Source organism: Lytechinus pictus, chromosome 2, assembly GCF_037042905.1.
Source record: "Lytechinus pictus isolate F3 Inbred chromosome 2, Lp3.0, whole genome shotgun sequence".
NCBI lineage: Eukaryota > Metazoa > Echinodermata > Echinoidea > Temnopleuroida > Toxopneustidae > Lytechinus > Lytechinus pictus.
The window spans coordinates 1,094,047-1,111,575 of NC_087246.1; the positions used below are offsets into that span (position 1 = coordinate 1,094,047).

A 17,529-nucleotide genomic window follows, 5' to 3' on the forward strand; every position below is an offset into this window, starting at 1 on the left:
TGTACCGTGAAACCTACTACACTATATTATTATACAAGTTCATAAAACAATTTAAATTGAAACTCCCTTAACTTGCTATTTAAGGTAGCTTTTTAGGGATCCACTTTTGACTATTTAAGGATCCACTTTTGACATCGATATAAAGCTTTGAGAGAAGAGGTGATTATGATTAAAACTATGATTAAAAGCTCTTGTTTGTTGTGATTGATCACCCCCTTTTAATGGTTGAGTTAATAAATTCAGGAAACTTTCCAGCACTTTGGGAATTCAATATGCCTAATATCATTTTTTCAATTCAATTCAATTCAATTCATTTCCATTCAAACATAAAACAATGAAATATAAATCGGATAAAAGCAATGCTTGTAAAGTGTGTATCCCCCTTGGAAATGAAAAAAAGTGAATTGTCGACTTAAAGGGGAATCCAGCCTTGGCCATAAAATATTGTGTTGGGAAGGAGAAAAATAGATTAAACAGAATGGTGAAAGTTTGAAAGAAATCGGACAAACAATAAGAAAGTTATAGCTGCTTTAAAATTGAGATCACTAATAGTATGTAGATTTCAAATTGGCAACTGGGTAAGTAAATTATGACAAGGGGCAAGGACAACTTTCCCATAGGCCATGTACTTTATTATCAGGGATTTTTGGTTTTCTCCTAAATACCCATTCCCATGGGACAGTAATCTAAATATAACCCAGGGAGTATATTGTTTTATGTCCTCATGAAAGAAAAATATAATTTGAAATAAAACTTTGAGGAAAAATGACATTTTAGCCATTTATATGTAGTGGAGTACATGGAAGAGTAGTCCTTGCCTTACATCACTATGACATCCCATATGCGGCCAATTTGAAGTCTCCATGGGTATAGTGATTACCAATATTGACAACTTTTGAAAATTCATAACTTTCTTGTTGTTTGTCCAATATTGTTCAAACTTTCACCTATCAACTTGTCTGAATATTCTTTTTCTTATAAAAACATTTTTTTTATTTGGGTTGGATTCCCCTTTAATAATTTCTGCGTATACAGGAAAGAAAAGGGGGAATGAACGAAAAGGCGAAAATCACAATATTGATGTAAACATATTTTAAATTACTGACCAGATGCAGGGCTAGTCACACAAAGAGGTCTCCGCTATGAATGATATATTGCGCATTAGACAGAAGAAAAAACAGAGAGAAGAGACAAGAAATGACAAGACATAGAAGACAAGACAAAATAAGAGACAGGACAGGAAAATACAAGATAAAAAGAACACGATAAGCAAATAAGAACGAATGGAGGAAAAGTCAAAAAGTCAGATAAAAGGGAGACCCCGTATAGTGGTCCACCTGCACTCCCCCAATCAGTTATGTCGGGAAGAGAGACCTGCGGGTCATAGTGATTCAATTCGCTTTTAGCCTCCCAGGCACAGGTGAAGCCAAACAAATAATAATAATAATAATAATGATAATAATAATAATAGGGAAGGGCTGACCACAGACCAGCTTGATCTGGTGAAATAACAAAAGTTGATATAACTGGACAATAAAAAAAAACACAATAATCTTTTTTTTTAATGTAAGGATGATATAAAGATTATTATGAATTATATGAAGCAGGAGAACTTTGAGTTTACGTTTGAATGCATTTATAGAGACACTCATTAGGAAGGGAATTCCAGAATTAATGACCGTCGTATATAAATGTATTTTTGGCCAGTAAAATTCTGTTAAGTGGTATGAAATTCGTCAGAGCGTCTCGTGATGTCCCGTGGGGGTAGTTATGATAAAATTTATTTTTAGGGAACATGGCATAAAAAACATGGGAATTGTGCTTTGTTATTGTAACTGCATGCCTACATGAATTGCCCTAACTAATACAGGTCTTTGACTTTCAACAGTTAACTTTCAAGAACAAGTGGGTCCGTGCATGTGAGAACGGAAAGCAGAACTGTAAATAATACGAAGAGCTTTCTTCTGCAAAAGTAACAGTTTATCTAGAAGATAATGATGGGTTTTACCCCAAATAAGAATCACATAATCCAAGTAAAGCAAAATTAAGTATAAGTAAAGCGTGATTAATGATGAGGAGGCCCGGTGAGGAGGGAATGCAAAATTTTAGCCTATTAATAATACTTATATTTCGCACATATAGGCATGTCATGATAAAAATGAACTTGGTCATTGATTAATAATACAGTGAACAGAGGCCAAGTAAAGAAACTTGAAGGCTCAAATCAAATTGATTAGTATCTTAAAAAATATATTGGATAGTGATAGCAGTCCCAACTCCGCAATCATACTGTATTTACTCCCAGAGACATTGGGTGACCCCCACAGGGGCAAACTTGTTTTCTTTACCGTTCGTCATAATATTCGATGCTCACCCCTTTGCTGTTGAGCAAGACCATGCAGAATTGGAAAAATCGCTACCTCAGAAAATATTATTCTTTTTTTATTCTAGTGGCAGGCAATCTAGCTGATTTATCGTATGGGGTGAGTTACTATCTAGCAGTGGGTGAGGCAATATGCTCCCAAAAAAATTAAGCTTTCAACAAAAAATAAACAAACAAATGAAAAACAAAATGACAAAAAAAGAAAGAAAAAAAAAACCCCGTGGGCATATTGGTCTCTTTGCAACGGAGCAGAACTTGCAGAAGTAGTCTCTATATTGATGAGCCCATTCTTCGGGATTATTTATTTCCTTCAAAATCTTTTGGAGGAGGGAACAAAAAGTGGGAAGGGTGAAAATGAATCAGAGCATGAAAGAATACAGAATGCAAGAAGGGGGATGTATATACGTTTCTTTTCTGTTCTTTTCCTTACTCTTTTTTAAAATTGTATATGGTTCTTCCATTGCTTTCTGTTTTCCTCCTTTTTCTTTCCCCTTTTTTCTTTGTCCTTGCACTTTCCTGTGCAGATTTTAATTTCCATGCACATGCTTGATTACGTGCTTAGGGAATTTCCCTTATATGGGCGTGGCACTCGCCGGCCGAGGTCCAATTGTGAATTTGAACTCTCTCCCTCTCTCAGACTCTTGCCGATCCCCCGGCGATCTCGATGGTGATCTCGAGCCGGAGAGAGTCGTATTTTGAAGGGAAAAAAAAATCTTCTCCTGGAATCTTCTGTTCACCATATAGGCGGGAATCCGCGATTTATGTTTGCAGTCCGTCAGAAGATATATCCAACAACTTCAGCCCCTTGTTTTGTGGTGTATTGTATTTGATTTAGCGGGATTCCCCCACCTTAATCAGCGGCCGTGGGCGCGGCGCCCGGCGCGGTTGGTGATATCACCAAGCCGTATACCGTACGTGTGATTCTGTGAACTTTAATAGCGCCAGTAAATGCAGCCCAGGGCAGGCCCATGCAGCTGAGCTAAAGTCAAGACAAAGAAAATAGAGGAGAGATATTTTTAGCTGATGTGAGTCCTGTTCAGTTTCTAAATATTCTAATGATTTTAGGGTGCGTTCTTCCTATCTTTTGCAACCGAACTCGATATCAGAGTGACTCATGCCATGCATGCAGTCCCACATCTTGGAAAATGTGTTACTAAGACTAAGTGACTCACTCTTTTAGCTAATTTTTAGTTTTAACTTAAAGAAATCTAACTAACTCAACAATGCATGGTACGCATTAAAAAGTGATACTTTGACCCCTGGGCCTGGCTGAGAGGTAGGCACGGAAAAATCCCTAACAAAATAAATTGTTCATTTTTAAATTGAGTGAAATTAACTTTGTTGCAGCCTTAAAGTTTAACCTACGTTCGTTGGGCCATTTATTAATATTGCACAACTGACCTAGTGAGGTCAATTCATAAACAGTATTGAGGGTAGGCCTATAGTGTGCGTTTGTGTGTACTTGGTGACTTGCAAAGTCAATGGGAATGAAAAGATATCACAGCACTGACTAATAATAGCAGTGAATTGTGACAATGATACTAATTCCCCGATTATTTTGTTCTCTGATGAATCAGATTTTTTTAGGGGCCTCAATTTTTTTTTAATGTGAAAATTAATTGTTCGATTATCTTAGTAAACCTGGGAAAGAGATGACAGTCTGTTCACATGACTCGGAATGAGTTCGATGCACCCCCACCTAAAATAACAAGATTTTCAAGACTTCAGGTTCGTTCACTTCAGATTTCTCTATCGATTTTATCATTTCTTACCTTAGTTGGGACTCAAACTCGCCTCATTGTAACTTGTAAGTAACTGCAGTCAAGATCTCTTCTCACTACGCTAGCGAGAAGTACTGCTGATACTGGAAGAGGTTATTGAAAGCATATAAGAAATTTTCTGTGTGTAAGTTATGACAATAACACATCGAAATTGTGCATTTGGGGGGGGGGGGTAGGTTGTCTTTTAATGCATGACTGCATCCTAAAATGCTTTCAGTATACCTGTAAAAGAATATCAACAAGTAGGCTAATATCTTCCCTTCAATTTGATACCAAAATGATGCAGTATAGATATCCAATAATGATTGCACTTTGATGTCAATTCATTTCAATATTTAATTCCTCATTATTTCTATCTCAGAATGGAAAAGATACTGAAAGATGCTGTTGGGGCTACAACAATCAAATCAATGGGTAGAGCTGGAGGAGGGTGTATCAGCGATGGACAGAGCTATGACACAGACAAGGGAAAATTCTTTGTTAAAATCAATGAACAGAGTGGGGTAATTTTCTTTTTAATTTTCTTTTCATTATTTACCTGTTATTGATTTATCTACCTCTCTTGCTATTCCATTAATTTCAACAAGACCATTATCTGAGTGCATGAAACATTTAAGCATTAATGTACAAAATGAATTTGTTAATTGATTGGCTTGAATTCACAAAGGTGATTTTGAATTTTGGAACTAAAACCATGGTTTATGCAGATTTCATGCATTGACACTCAGTGTTTAATTATAAGAAATAGTGAATGCTTACTTATTCAACAGCATGCTATATTCACACCTGTTACTGATAAGCCCTCTGTTTATTTTAATTGATATAATGGATATGAATTTAGTGCACTGTGACAAGAACATGCGTTTATTTGTACTCGGGAGATTTGCTCTAAATAATAATGACAATTATTACTCTTGCTTATAAGTATTATCATCTAGTGCAATAAAATGTAACTAGGGCCTTATCTTACAATGAGTAAAGATGGATTCAAATCAAACGCAATTTGTGATTTATATCAATTTTAATAATTGAGCTAGGAATTTTAGATCAATTAAATTTGAGTTTGGTTTAAATCTATTGCAATGCTTTGGAAGATGCACAAAGTTATTTATAAAGTTTTGTGTAAAATTTGAACAGCTTTATGAAATCACATCCTGGAATAGACACCTGTGATACCTTTTTAGTCACTTGAATGAAAATGTACTATGAAGTTTGGTGTAAACTAAGATGGCCTTTTGGAATTTTCTTTGATGAAGGCAAGACAGATGTTTGATGGTGAGAAGGCAAGTCTTGATGCTATTCTAGCTACTGAGACCATCAAGGTTCCAAGACCTGGACCAGTCCTGGACCATCCTTCGGGAACTGGAGCTATATTCATCATGGAATATCTGGATCTTCAAGGTCTTGGGAAACATTCTGCGGCTCTTGGTGAGCAATTAGCCAGGTAGGATCCTGAGGCCATTTATGTGATGAAATTTTGTTCGAAAAGGAAAGTCCATTTTGTGTATCTTAGAAGGTTTCCAGTAGCAGCTACCAGTTACTACATTCATAAAGGATTTGATTGTAGCCCTACATAAGCATTGTACTTTTGCAGACCTAAATTAACCCCTGCCATGCCATTGGTGCTGTGTCATGCCATTTGTGACAATTTGTGCCTGAATGCTTGAGTGATAGAACATGCTGCTTCCAAAGGTTCTTGTTACAGATACATACATCATCATCAGCAATAGAACTAGTACCATTTTTGTTCAAGAAATAATTGTTACGTAGTCTTTAATTATTGCAAGTATTAGATTAAGATTATTGTATATAAATGAACATCAAAGTTTACAATGAAGCAATTACATTTAATACGTGACCATACAAATACAATGCAATAATAAAAGACAACGATGGTTTGATGACCCTGGAGAAATAGAGCAGCAGGACTTATAAAGAAGGGACCATGTAGTTGAAATACATGACAGATTATTGTAGGTGATATAGATGACAATTTGTAAAGATCCTGGGAAGGCCTGTCAATGCATGACCGAAAAACGTGTTTAAAGGGATGTTTGTCAGTTTTGGACGCGGGCCACGCGTGCACTCAATAAAGGGTATAAAAAACACAGATTTTCAAAAAAGGGTGGTTTTGAAAGACAGGTCAATCACAGGGTCAAACGTATTTGGGGTATGTTTTTTCTTCCAAAGCTTTTTTTTTAAAGACTATCTAAACGTGTTTAGGGTATGTTTTTTCCCAAAGCTTTTTCCTCCTCGTTTCTGAAGTGTTCTGGTTCTTCCCAATTATAAGCAATAACCCTGGGAACGGGCCTAGGAAATGGGAAAAGTGTCATGAAAGCAAGTAGACAAAACTTGTTTAGGGGCCAAAATGTGTAAATGAAGCCCGCCAAAAACTTGTTTGGGGGTTATTTTGCACACAGAGAAAAACTTGTTTCAGGTTTTTTTAAATAAGTTTGTCACGTATGTGTACAGCAATACATTTGACTACCCTCCCCCCCCCCCCCCCAGATAAAGATATGTCCACTAACCACACTAAATACAATATAACAACGGAAAAAAGAAGTATATTTTGGCAATTTCTAATGAAGGGTCTAAATAAAGGGTTATCCTAATGTGCTAATCATTTTTACTTTAAAGAAAATTAGGTCCTCTGATTACATTTTGCGTATTTTGTTCTTTCAACCACCACATTGCAGACACCAACATCACAATGTTCATGTATGCCATTTCATACAGATTGCATCTACACAACATTGAACTGGGTAAGAGAGCCAGGAAAGTTGAAGGTCGGATAGGAGCACATACATCAGAAGGTTTCATCAATCAGTATGGTTTTCAAACTCCCACCTGCTGTGGTTATCTACCTCTTGATAATACATGGAGTGATGACTGGGTGGTAAGTGAGGGTCAAAGGTCATGAGGGTCAAAAGTCATGGGGTAAGGGGGTCAAGGGTGTGTGAAGATGAAAGGGCTGATTCTCAAATGAGAAGAGCTCTGTGAGCACACACAGTGCTCCTGAAGTTGGAGAATGTTAATTCTATATTAAATTTTTGTTGAAAGTGGTTACATTCTTACAGATATGCAAAACTTCAGATAAGGTTCTCTTTTTTTGTATAAACTGTTACCAGATGACACACCGTAGTAGTTTGTAACTTCCATAGTGAAGAGTGTAGTGGTTTCACGGTACACTCAACAGGACCAATATATGCCCATGAAAAATAATACATGGTGTGCCATGAAACCACTACACTTGTGGTAGTTTGTGTCTGTATTCATGAATGAGATCCTATACAATATTCCACTACAGAGCTTTTATACCCAGCAACGCCTCAAGATGCAGATTGACATGTTAGAGAAGAAGAGCAGTGACAAGGAATTGAGAGAGATGTGGCCTCTCCTTGAGAAAAGAATACCAAAGTTATTTGAAGGATCAGAGATCACTCCGTCTCTACTGCATGGTGATCTATGGGGTGGTAATGCAGGCCAGCTAGAATCATGTCCAGGTAATGTCAATATTCCAAATTGTTGCTAGAAAATACAAATTAATATAATTACCCTACACAAACCATATATAAACTTCATCCTTATTTTACTCTTTTCCTAGCTGAAATCCAACACAAACCTGATTGAAATGTGACCTTAATGTACCGCTTAAATTTTGGTAAATCCTTCTAATTGTCTGTCACTGCTCCAATATATTACTTCATTATACAAACATATTTGTTTTAAAACAGTTATGATGTGGAATGTATGAAAAAGAAATATGTTTTGTTGGGTTTATTTTATAATTTTACAAGAATATTTTATTTTGATTGGGTGCCGGAATGCCCAATTCAAATAGAAATATCTGCATATTTTTTCCCCCTATTTGATATAAACCCATTTGTTTGTATGGAATGGGCTGAAATTTTCAAAATTGGATCTTTACATTTTCTGATATCTAGTAATTTCAAATTCTGTATGATCTGTAAGATATTTGTTCAAAGGGTTATTACTTAAAGAAAATGAAAGCAGAATCAATTAAGATATTTAATAGATATTCAATATTCCAAATTGAAATTTCACAGAGAATCAAGTGATGAAAAATATTCATCTTTCAGTACACTTGTGTAAGATTGTAATGCTAGATGATATTCAAGTATAATTCTTGATATACTAAAAAGCTATCGACTGGCTTTAACCTTCTATGAATTTTTATATTAATTAAATGCTTGTTTACAATTGTTGCATTATCTTACTTATTTTATTTTTTCTTGAATTGTTTTCAGTGGTTTATGACCCAGCTAGTTTCTATGGCCACCATGAGTTTGACTTGTCTATAGGAGCTATGTTTCACTCTTTCAGTCAAGCCTTTCATAAAGCCTACCACAAACTCATCCCTAAGGCTACTGGCTTTGAAGGGAGAGAGAAACTCTATCTGCTCTTCCATCATCTAAACCACTGGTAAGTCACATGATGATAAAGAATAGAAAAGATGATGATGATTGTGATGATTAAGATGGTGATGATATCGCTGAAGGCAATGATGATGATGGTGATAATGATGGTAATGATGATGATGATGATGATGGTGGTTTTTGTGATAATGGTGATGATGGTGATGATGATAACAACAATGATGTTGTGATTTTGATGATGATGATCATAATAGTAGTAATGGTAACGATGATGATGATGATGATGATGGTGGTGAAGATGATGATGATGATGATGAAGAAGATGAGAAATAAGAGCAGGACCAAAGGCTCAGAAGTATATATTACTGGCAATTGCTCTCATGAATATGATATTTCTGTAGCCTTGTGAATATAAATTGTCTTATAAATTTCTGGCCAGACTGTAAATATGAACATCTGAGTAGCATTTCATCAAGCATCATGTTGAATATGCTCAACCAATCAGATTCAAGGATTTTAGTAGCTTACAACAGTTATTAATGGAATTTAAATGATTTTACCTCATGCATTCATTTCTGTACATTCCTACATCTGTTTTGAGGAATATATGTATTTCATTCAATTTCATTCATTTCAATTTCTGTCTGTCCATCTTAAGGAATCATTTTGGATCAAGCTACAGAGGTTCTTCATTATCTATCATGAGGGGTCTTGTAAAAGATTGATCAAACCATGTACAGAGGTGCTTCATTATCTATCATGAGGGATCTCCTAAAAGATTGATCAAACCATGTTCTGTTATCCTACTTGCATCCTTAGACTGCCATTACTTACACCTGCAATTTACCCACATTGTGAGGGTCGGCGTCAGTAAATGTAAAAATTTAATTTAAACATTGAACCAGTTGGTGACAGATCTTAAAAAGTGGGTACCTAATGCTCCAGTTCTTCACCATGTTTTTTTTTAAGTGCCAAATTATCTTATTAAAAAGAATAAGTGAAGATGTGCTCAACAATCAGCCCCCTTTAGTCAGTTTTATGGTACCCCAATTTCAACACTACTTTATGCTCCCCATAAATTTCTACTTGATTCACTACAAATTTGTATTTGGTATGAACAGAAGTAGTGAGATAGCTTTCGTTCAGAAATTATATTCATTTCCCCTGCATTTGATCCTCTGATATCATTGTAGTTTCTTGATAAGTTATTGAATTGCTTTCTGTGATTACAAAACATTTTTTTTTAAATGATGTGTTCATGATTGATACCACAAAAAGTAAAATTACACGTTTTGAATAAAATCATCACAAATTAAGATTTGTTGGTGCAAAATGTGAACTTGGGTTTACAGTCATGAATGCTTTTTCTGTTCATTTTATTTTGTGCTTCAATGTATATGTGGCAAATAGAGTTTATGTGCCTGTTACTAAATGTAAAGCTTGAGTTACTAACTCAGCTATGATAATTTACATTCTTGCCTATGTTTATTTGTAATTCCAATTGTAACTTGAATTTGTTTTTATATTACTGATTATTAAGAGTAAGTTTCATCTATCTCTATCATATTCAATTAAGGTTACAGGACTTTCATCATGTGGTCTATTATTGAAGTCTGATCTCATTGAATGGTGTTGATTTTAAACAATTTTACTTGAAAAAAGGCAATCAATTTCCTTAAGGCTTATAGTAGAAAGCAATCGCTTAGATACTCCTGAATATTTTTCATTTAAGTCAAGCCTTTGTAAAATATAGTCAGTGTTTGTATAATGTACTTTATATGACAACTCTGTTCTATGAAAATGGTTATATTGTCTGAAATTCATTAAATATGCCATGGTTGCATACCACAATGTTATGTTGGAATGAGCAAGTTCAGATGATAGTGCAGTCAAAGTATCTAATGGTAAATAGGAAGAAAAGAGACCAAGCAGGTATGCTAACTATAAAACTATTGGAACATCAAGGTGTCTTTCATCAGGAAACCTGCAGGTGTATTTTCATTCATCAAACATTTGGGAATGTAGGAGATGTGCTGTGGAAGACACAGTTTTGACTTTAAGGGACTGAACTTACCAATGTCTTCAAAATTGTGTGTTCTTTCATTAAATTCTTACTTTGTGAATTATATTTTGAAATGAGAAAATGAAAGTGAGATTTTCAATCATCAATCACTTTAATCACATCGTGACAACTTATTTCAGTTTTTATTTTGTTACAGTGACTGATTTTATTTGATTTATTTGAAGCCAGGTATTATTTTGTGTTGATACTTCATTCACTATGTATTATCAGCTCCCTTTAATTAGTGATTGGTGTATTGACTTAATAAACTTCTTATTGGGATATTTATTGGTAGGCCGGGTTTCAGTTGTTGATGATGGTATGTGATGTATATGTAGCGAATTGTGTGCAAAACCAGGTACTGATTCATGGGGTGGGGCCATAGGCCCAGAGGGCATGAACTCTTATTTTACCAACTGCACGAATAGATCTGTAGCATTAAGTGCCTCTTGTGCCCTTCCTACTCTTGGGATAGATAAACAGCAATTTTGGAGTGATATTTTTTCCTCTTTGCTTGTCAAACTTAATTTCTTGCTCCCTATCCTTGATCCAGCCTTGTGCACTACAAATATGTTTTTAGAAGTCCAGTTGATGAAATAGCCATTCACAATGCATACAAGGATTTGGAATAGCATATGAAGTGAAACAGATGCACAGCTAAAAAGGCCAATGTAATTATAATTTGTTGAATTTATATGAATTGTGTTTCTTTTTATTTAGGAAAAAAGAATGCATACACATTCATGTATTCAACTATTCATTCTCTTTCTATAATCCTTTCTCCCCCTCTCGAGTCCCCCTTCTACTTCTCTTTTTCTCCCTGACACACACACCTATGCACACACACACACACACACACACACATCTATATTTATTGCATATCCAGGGCCCTGTTGCATTATAGTTACCATTATGGTAACATTGCCATCCAATGGTAACTTCCATAGTAACTATGATCAACAGCCAATCAGAATCAAGGATTCTATGATTGTTACCATTGCATGGCAAAGTTACCATAATGGTAACTTTTATGCAATGGGGCCCTGAGTAACATAATTTTTACCAAAAGCGAAGGTGAATGTCATTGTGATCCATTAAAAGATTTAATTTAATGAAGTTCTGGAAAAATCAATTTACATGTATACATTTTGTAAATTTTTTTTCAATAGATTTGGAAATGATATGATCCCTGGCCCATTGACCCTTTGAAGTTTGAATATACCTGAAATTTGAATGATCATGCAGCTGAAATGCTTATATAGCAAAGAATAAAAAAATATACCAGTATTAATATAGCCAGTATATTTGTATTTCATTCTTTTTGTTGTTGCTTGTACGAGTTTGCAATAGATATGTTTTGAAAATGACAAAAAAAAAGACGTAATATGATTGTCATCATAAACATTGTTGCTCTATTTTCTGTGTCAAGTTCACATTTTAAAGTTCATTTTATGTACACATTTTACATCTTTATGCCTAGAATATAGTATCTAAAATACATTTCATAATAGGTTGATATCATTTTACAAATATGACATTAATGCAATGATAAGATTTTGAGAACATTTATATTTTATGAATGATATACTGTAATACTAAGGAGAACCCAAAACACAGGGTTCAGTTTAGATTGGATTTAGTTAGTCCTATGTCTATCTTTTACATATTCTAATAAGTAGTCCAAGAGATTTGACATCTATAGTTAAATTCACCTGTATTTAATTTCCTGTAGAACAAGAAGACCATAATCTGTGGCATTCTTGTTTAGCAGTGGTTCTATATTGTTTGTTTGTCATTAGGAATATAATAGGCTTCCACCAAGTATTAATAAATGAGGTCAAAGTGACAAACTGGAATGCTATAACTGAAAAGTGTCCACGCGACATATCCCTGGTAACACGTACTATGATGACCGGTAAAGCTACAAAATTGGTAGCGAGGATGAGAATAAGAACAGTGCGAACACCTTTCAGATACTGCTTATGGAATGGCCTCTGGTCACCACCAACTCCTCCCTGCGGACCACCGATGTGTGGCTGTAGCCGCTTTTCAGCATGGATCTTGGTGAAAGTGATCTTCAAAGTTGCCAGCTGGGTACATGTACAGAAGATGGTCATGAGAGCAGGTACAAAGAATGTGAGAGCAATCCAAATTGTCTTCCCTTTCATGTTCATATCATCAGGGAAACATTCGTTAATCATGGTAGGGTTGTGTTTCCAAGAGACCAGTTGACCTATGCTGAAAGCAAAGCAACCTCCGGTTAGGAAGATTAAAGATATCGTTGAAAATAACTTGGTGACAATCCTTTTGTAAAGAAATGGCTTCCATATGTGAATGAAACGATCCCCACTCCATGTTGTCATATAGGTAATGGAGAGTGTGTTGAAAGCATGCTGAATGATAAAGAGATAGACACATGTATGGCTGTCCTGACTTCGAATGAGCTTTACAAAGTTAAGGCAGATCATTGCCAAAGCACAGAGCTGATCTGTAACGGCTAATGCCATTGCATATTGCCTCGCTCTGTATTCAAACCCGCAGTCTTCTCGACGGAGGATGCGGATGTTGATATTGTTTAATATAACGGAAAGGAGTAGATGAATTGTCGGCAGCACATGCAATGTATATTCAAAACCATTTAGAGAAAACCTGTCACCTTCATCATCGATGGTGTCTTCTAGGTGGAGTGTTCCATTAATACCTTCAGTCATGATGTGTGACTGATCAAAACAAAATAGCAGAGAGCTTACATAACAATATGTTTGCACACAGTAATTGTTAAATAACTTTCTGATTTAGATGGCACCAGCTCAGAAAAGGCACATTTTAAATTAGCTCCAATGGACTGATAAAACTACCAGTATGGCAAGCCGCTTATCAAGAAATACTGATAATCATAAACTTTCATTTCAAACAGACCCTCTGGATGAATTTGAGTCGATCTTATTGCTTTCAGAATAACAAAATTTTTAATATCCTTTTCATAAAAAAGAGAATGCCAAAGTATACAATTGAAAAAAAATTCAAAACAGGAATTACTATTGACAGACTGATTATACTTCATATCAAAGTTTTGACATAGTCAAGGGTTGTGTAAATTGAATAGCATTATGTTCTTATCAAGGTTTTGTTCGAATTTGACAGTGGACCTCCGCAAATTTCCTTTCCGAGCTCTCTGCAAATATGATTGTCTACAGGACATCATTTTCCCTGCCATATTCCTTTTTTTGTAAAAGATCAGTTTCTGTATCTTTTACACTTAATTCGGTCAAATAATGCACATTCACATTTCATATTCGTTATTGTTCATTTACACAAATTGGATATGAGAATGACAGGTGATATATATTAAAGGGATGTGTTTGGTGGGGGGGGGGGGGTAAGAGCGCTTGGTGGCTAGTCGTTAGATTCATTTGATTGAATCTCGGGGAGGATAAAGAAAGAACTGGGTCAAGTAAGTGGGAGCGACATGTTAATTAAATGTCATTTAGAGATATATGCTTTCAAAAATGCATCCATTAGGCCTGAGACAATACATAAAGATACATGTTGGTAGCAATAAAAACACATCATATTGATACATTGTAATTACCAGTCACGTATTTCAGCTGGTCATTTACATAGGGGGGGGGGGCAATTTTTAGACATGTTTTTTTTTCTCCTCCAAATCACACTTTGTTAAAGTAATATTTTATCAAATCCATATAAGTGATAGCTCCCCATACGAATACTGGTGGATTTTTGTGAGGTTGAATGAGGAATTGGTGTATCCCCCTTTCCCCAACAAATAAAATTGAAGAATAATCAAAACCATAGTACCGGTAATAATAATAGTACTGATAATGATAGTAATAATGATAATAATTGATAACAATAATAGTAATAATAACTAATACTACTACTAATAATAATAATAATAAGAATAATGATTATAATTATAATAACAATAATAACAACAATGATAATGATGATATTAATAATAATTACAATAATATTGATGATAATAACGATAATAATACTGATAAGGAAAAATTAATAAGAAATGCAATATGAAACATAAGCTTGTATATTTTAACATATTAATTGGTATCAAATATTCCTGTCAGATGGTTTTGATTTGGCTATATAAAACTATTCATTCTACTTGCAACCCTGTCCTAGGACAATCCTAATTGTCTCCTACCAATTCAGAGATTTTTAAAAAAATTGTTGGAAGTGACATTGTAGGATTCGAACCAAGTCACCTATGCTTCACAATTTGGAGAGTTGATACCAATCCACTAGACCACTTCACTCTGCATTTTTATATTCTTAATAGATGTCGATTTAATTTTTTTCTATCGGGGGGGGGGGGAGTTTGGGTGATGAGTAGACCCTCTCTCATAGGTTGTTGTAAGTCTACAATCTCTATGTAACATAGAATTCAATAAACAGCTTCTCTATTTAATTCTTTCTCTTCAAAGATTTTTTAAATTTCAAGTGTGATAGGAGAAAAAGTAGTTTTCCATGGATGGGTAATGTATGCGCATCTCTAAAATGGGTATCAAAATTGCCAAAATCAGAAAATAAGTATATTCTTCAACAATGGTTATGTATAGCGCCGAGTGTGTGCACTGCGGTTGCCCCTCCATTATCAGTCAGTATCGATTTAAATTTATTTATGATATACTTTGTAACATATATGTCTATATTGAAATTTGTTCGTAGTACTATAAGTTATTTTCACCTTGTTATTGATGATTTTGTTTGAAATGTAAACTTTTGCAATTCGGCTTTTGCCGCAAAGAAAGTATTTTTAATAAACCATTTGAATTGAATTATATGAAAAGAATATTAAATTCACCCTATCATGAAACAGACTATTAATGAGGCATAATTTAGGAGAGGTACCCTGATGCTACCTTGATTAAGGTCCTTTGTATGAGCATGATGTCCACCTCAGTGCCCACCCTGATTGGGAGTAATGAACAAATTTGATGTATTTGTAACTTTGTCTTTTTTTCAAAATGTAGAGATTATTCAGAAAAAGGTTTCCTTCTCTTCTTGTCTACTAATGTTTATTTCATTAATGCATTCATATGAATAAAAGAGACTCTATAACATCAACGAAATAAAACACAGGCAATGTAGATAAAGTTTTTTTTTCCATTTTGGATATGATATATTTCATTGAAAAAATAAGAATGCAATGACAGAAGAGCTTTACATCACTGGAATACATACTTGGCATTGCAACATACCGGTATATTAGCATAGCTGATAGTCTTAAGCAGACACACCACACAATTCTAATCTAGTCTTTTAAGATATATGTAAAGCATTGAATGTAAGATACACTTAAAAATCAAAAGCCTCTCACTAATGTATAATATATTTGATTGTTGTTTCCTCCAGGTGTGTGTGGGTAATGTTTCTATTAGTCTAGTCATCAATGGTTTAACAGAGATAGTGAGTAAGAGTAAGCTAAAACAATAAAAGGAAATTAAAGGAATATTCTTACTGTTAAAAAATAATGTACAGAAAAACAATGTTGCTTTATTTTCTTACTTTATGATTTGAACCCTGTTTTTTTATTTTTGCAGGCAAGTAAGTAGTAATGAAAGTCATAGAATACTGGAGCTCGTATAAAAAATCGTAATATTTTTCTCTTTAGTTACTAATACATCCTTACATTTGTTCAGTAACTTTAAGACCATTCATAACCCATACAACACTTAAAGACCGTCTCCAATGTAAACGAATACATAAACATTTACACATACTGTAAATCATTGGCCAACATTCATAAGATGACAAGAGGATCCTAATGATACGATTGGTTGTGCACGAACATTTGAACGGTCATTTATTTGGCCTAATTAAGAAATGACTGGTGATGGGCAGTCACAAGTAAAGTATAATGACCAGTCTCCGTTTTGAGATAATAATAATTGGATTTATATAGCGCTTTTTCCAGAAAATACAAAGCGCTGTTAGTGGCATAAGACAAGTAAAGGTATATATATATATATATATATATATATATAGGTGTGTTTTAAGATGTTTTTAAAGAGGTCAAGTTAAGAACTGTTTTAGAGAGATGGAGATGATTTTTTCAAACATTGACAACATCTTGTAAAACGAATAATGCACATCATTTGCCCTATCATTATATTTGTCCACACTTGTTACCTTGTAACAGTCTAAAATGCCCCCGGCTATGACTCAGCTTTGTTAGAACTGTTCCAAATGTACCCAATGTGTATAATTCTTACTAATGCCCTGAATGATGTGCATTATCTGTATACTATCTCATTTCTGCCAGCAAAAACTAGAACCTCTATATTATTTTTAAGAACTTAGAATACAAAATAAATAGAAGAATCAACTATGAAATTAATTTATACTGATTGTTACATAGTTGCATATCAGAGGCCCGTAACACAAAGCTTAGCAATGATCGTAGAACATTTTTCTACGATCGATTCCATTGACTACAATGTACAATCAATCGTATAAATGGAGCGTACGATTAATTGGTAACCTTTGTGTTACGGGCCCCAGGTGATTCTAATGCTACAACCAATGCATTGTTCTGGATTCTTATATCATGCTAATGACACCTGGATTCTTATATCATGCTAATGACACCTTCTGAATTCTTATATCATGCTAATGACACCTTCTGGATTCTTATATCGTGCTGACACCTGGATTCTTATATCATGCTAATGACACCTTTTGGATTCTTATATCATGCTAATGACACCTTCTGAATTCTTATATCATGCTAATGACACCTTCTGGATTCTTATATCATGCCAATGACACCTTTTGGATTCTTATATCATGCTGACACCTTCTGGATTCTTATATCATGCTAATGACACCTATCTATTGCAAATGCACCATAATTGCACATGTAAT

General features: G+C 34.6%; 1 protein-coding gene across 2 annotated transcripts; it reads left to right on the forward strand.

The window, feature by feature from the left end:
- The first annotated feature begins 2,943 nt into the window (after positions 1–2,943).
- Positions 2,944–11,904, forward strand: LOC129255046 (ketosamine-3-kinase-like). 2 transcript variants are annotated; one of them, XM_064106831.1, is made up of 8 exons: positions 2,944–3,408; positions 4,020–4,111; positions 4,526–4,667; positions 5,421–5,608; positions 6,901–7,060; positions 7,472–7,667; positions 8,433–8,607; positions 9,220–11,904. In XM_064106831.1, the coding sequence occupies exons 3-8, from the start codon at positions 4,527–4,529 to the stop codon at positions 9,284–9,286; spliced, it is 927 nt and encodes a 308-aa protein (XP_063962901.1). In that variant the 5' UTR covers positions 2,944–3,408; positions 4,020–4,111; position 4,526; the 3' UTR covers positions 9,287–11,904. The 2 variants fall into 2 exon arrangements, with proteins under 2 accessions (XP_063962901.1, XP_054749571.2); XM_054893596.2 differs by lacking the exon at positions 4,020–4,111 and having other exon boundaries at positions 2,989–3,408.
- Positions 11,905–17,529: the final 5,625 nt, after the last annotated feature.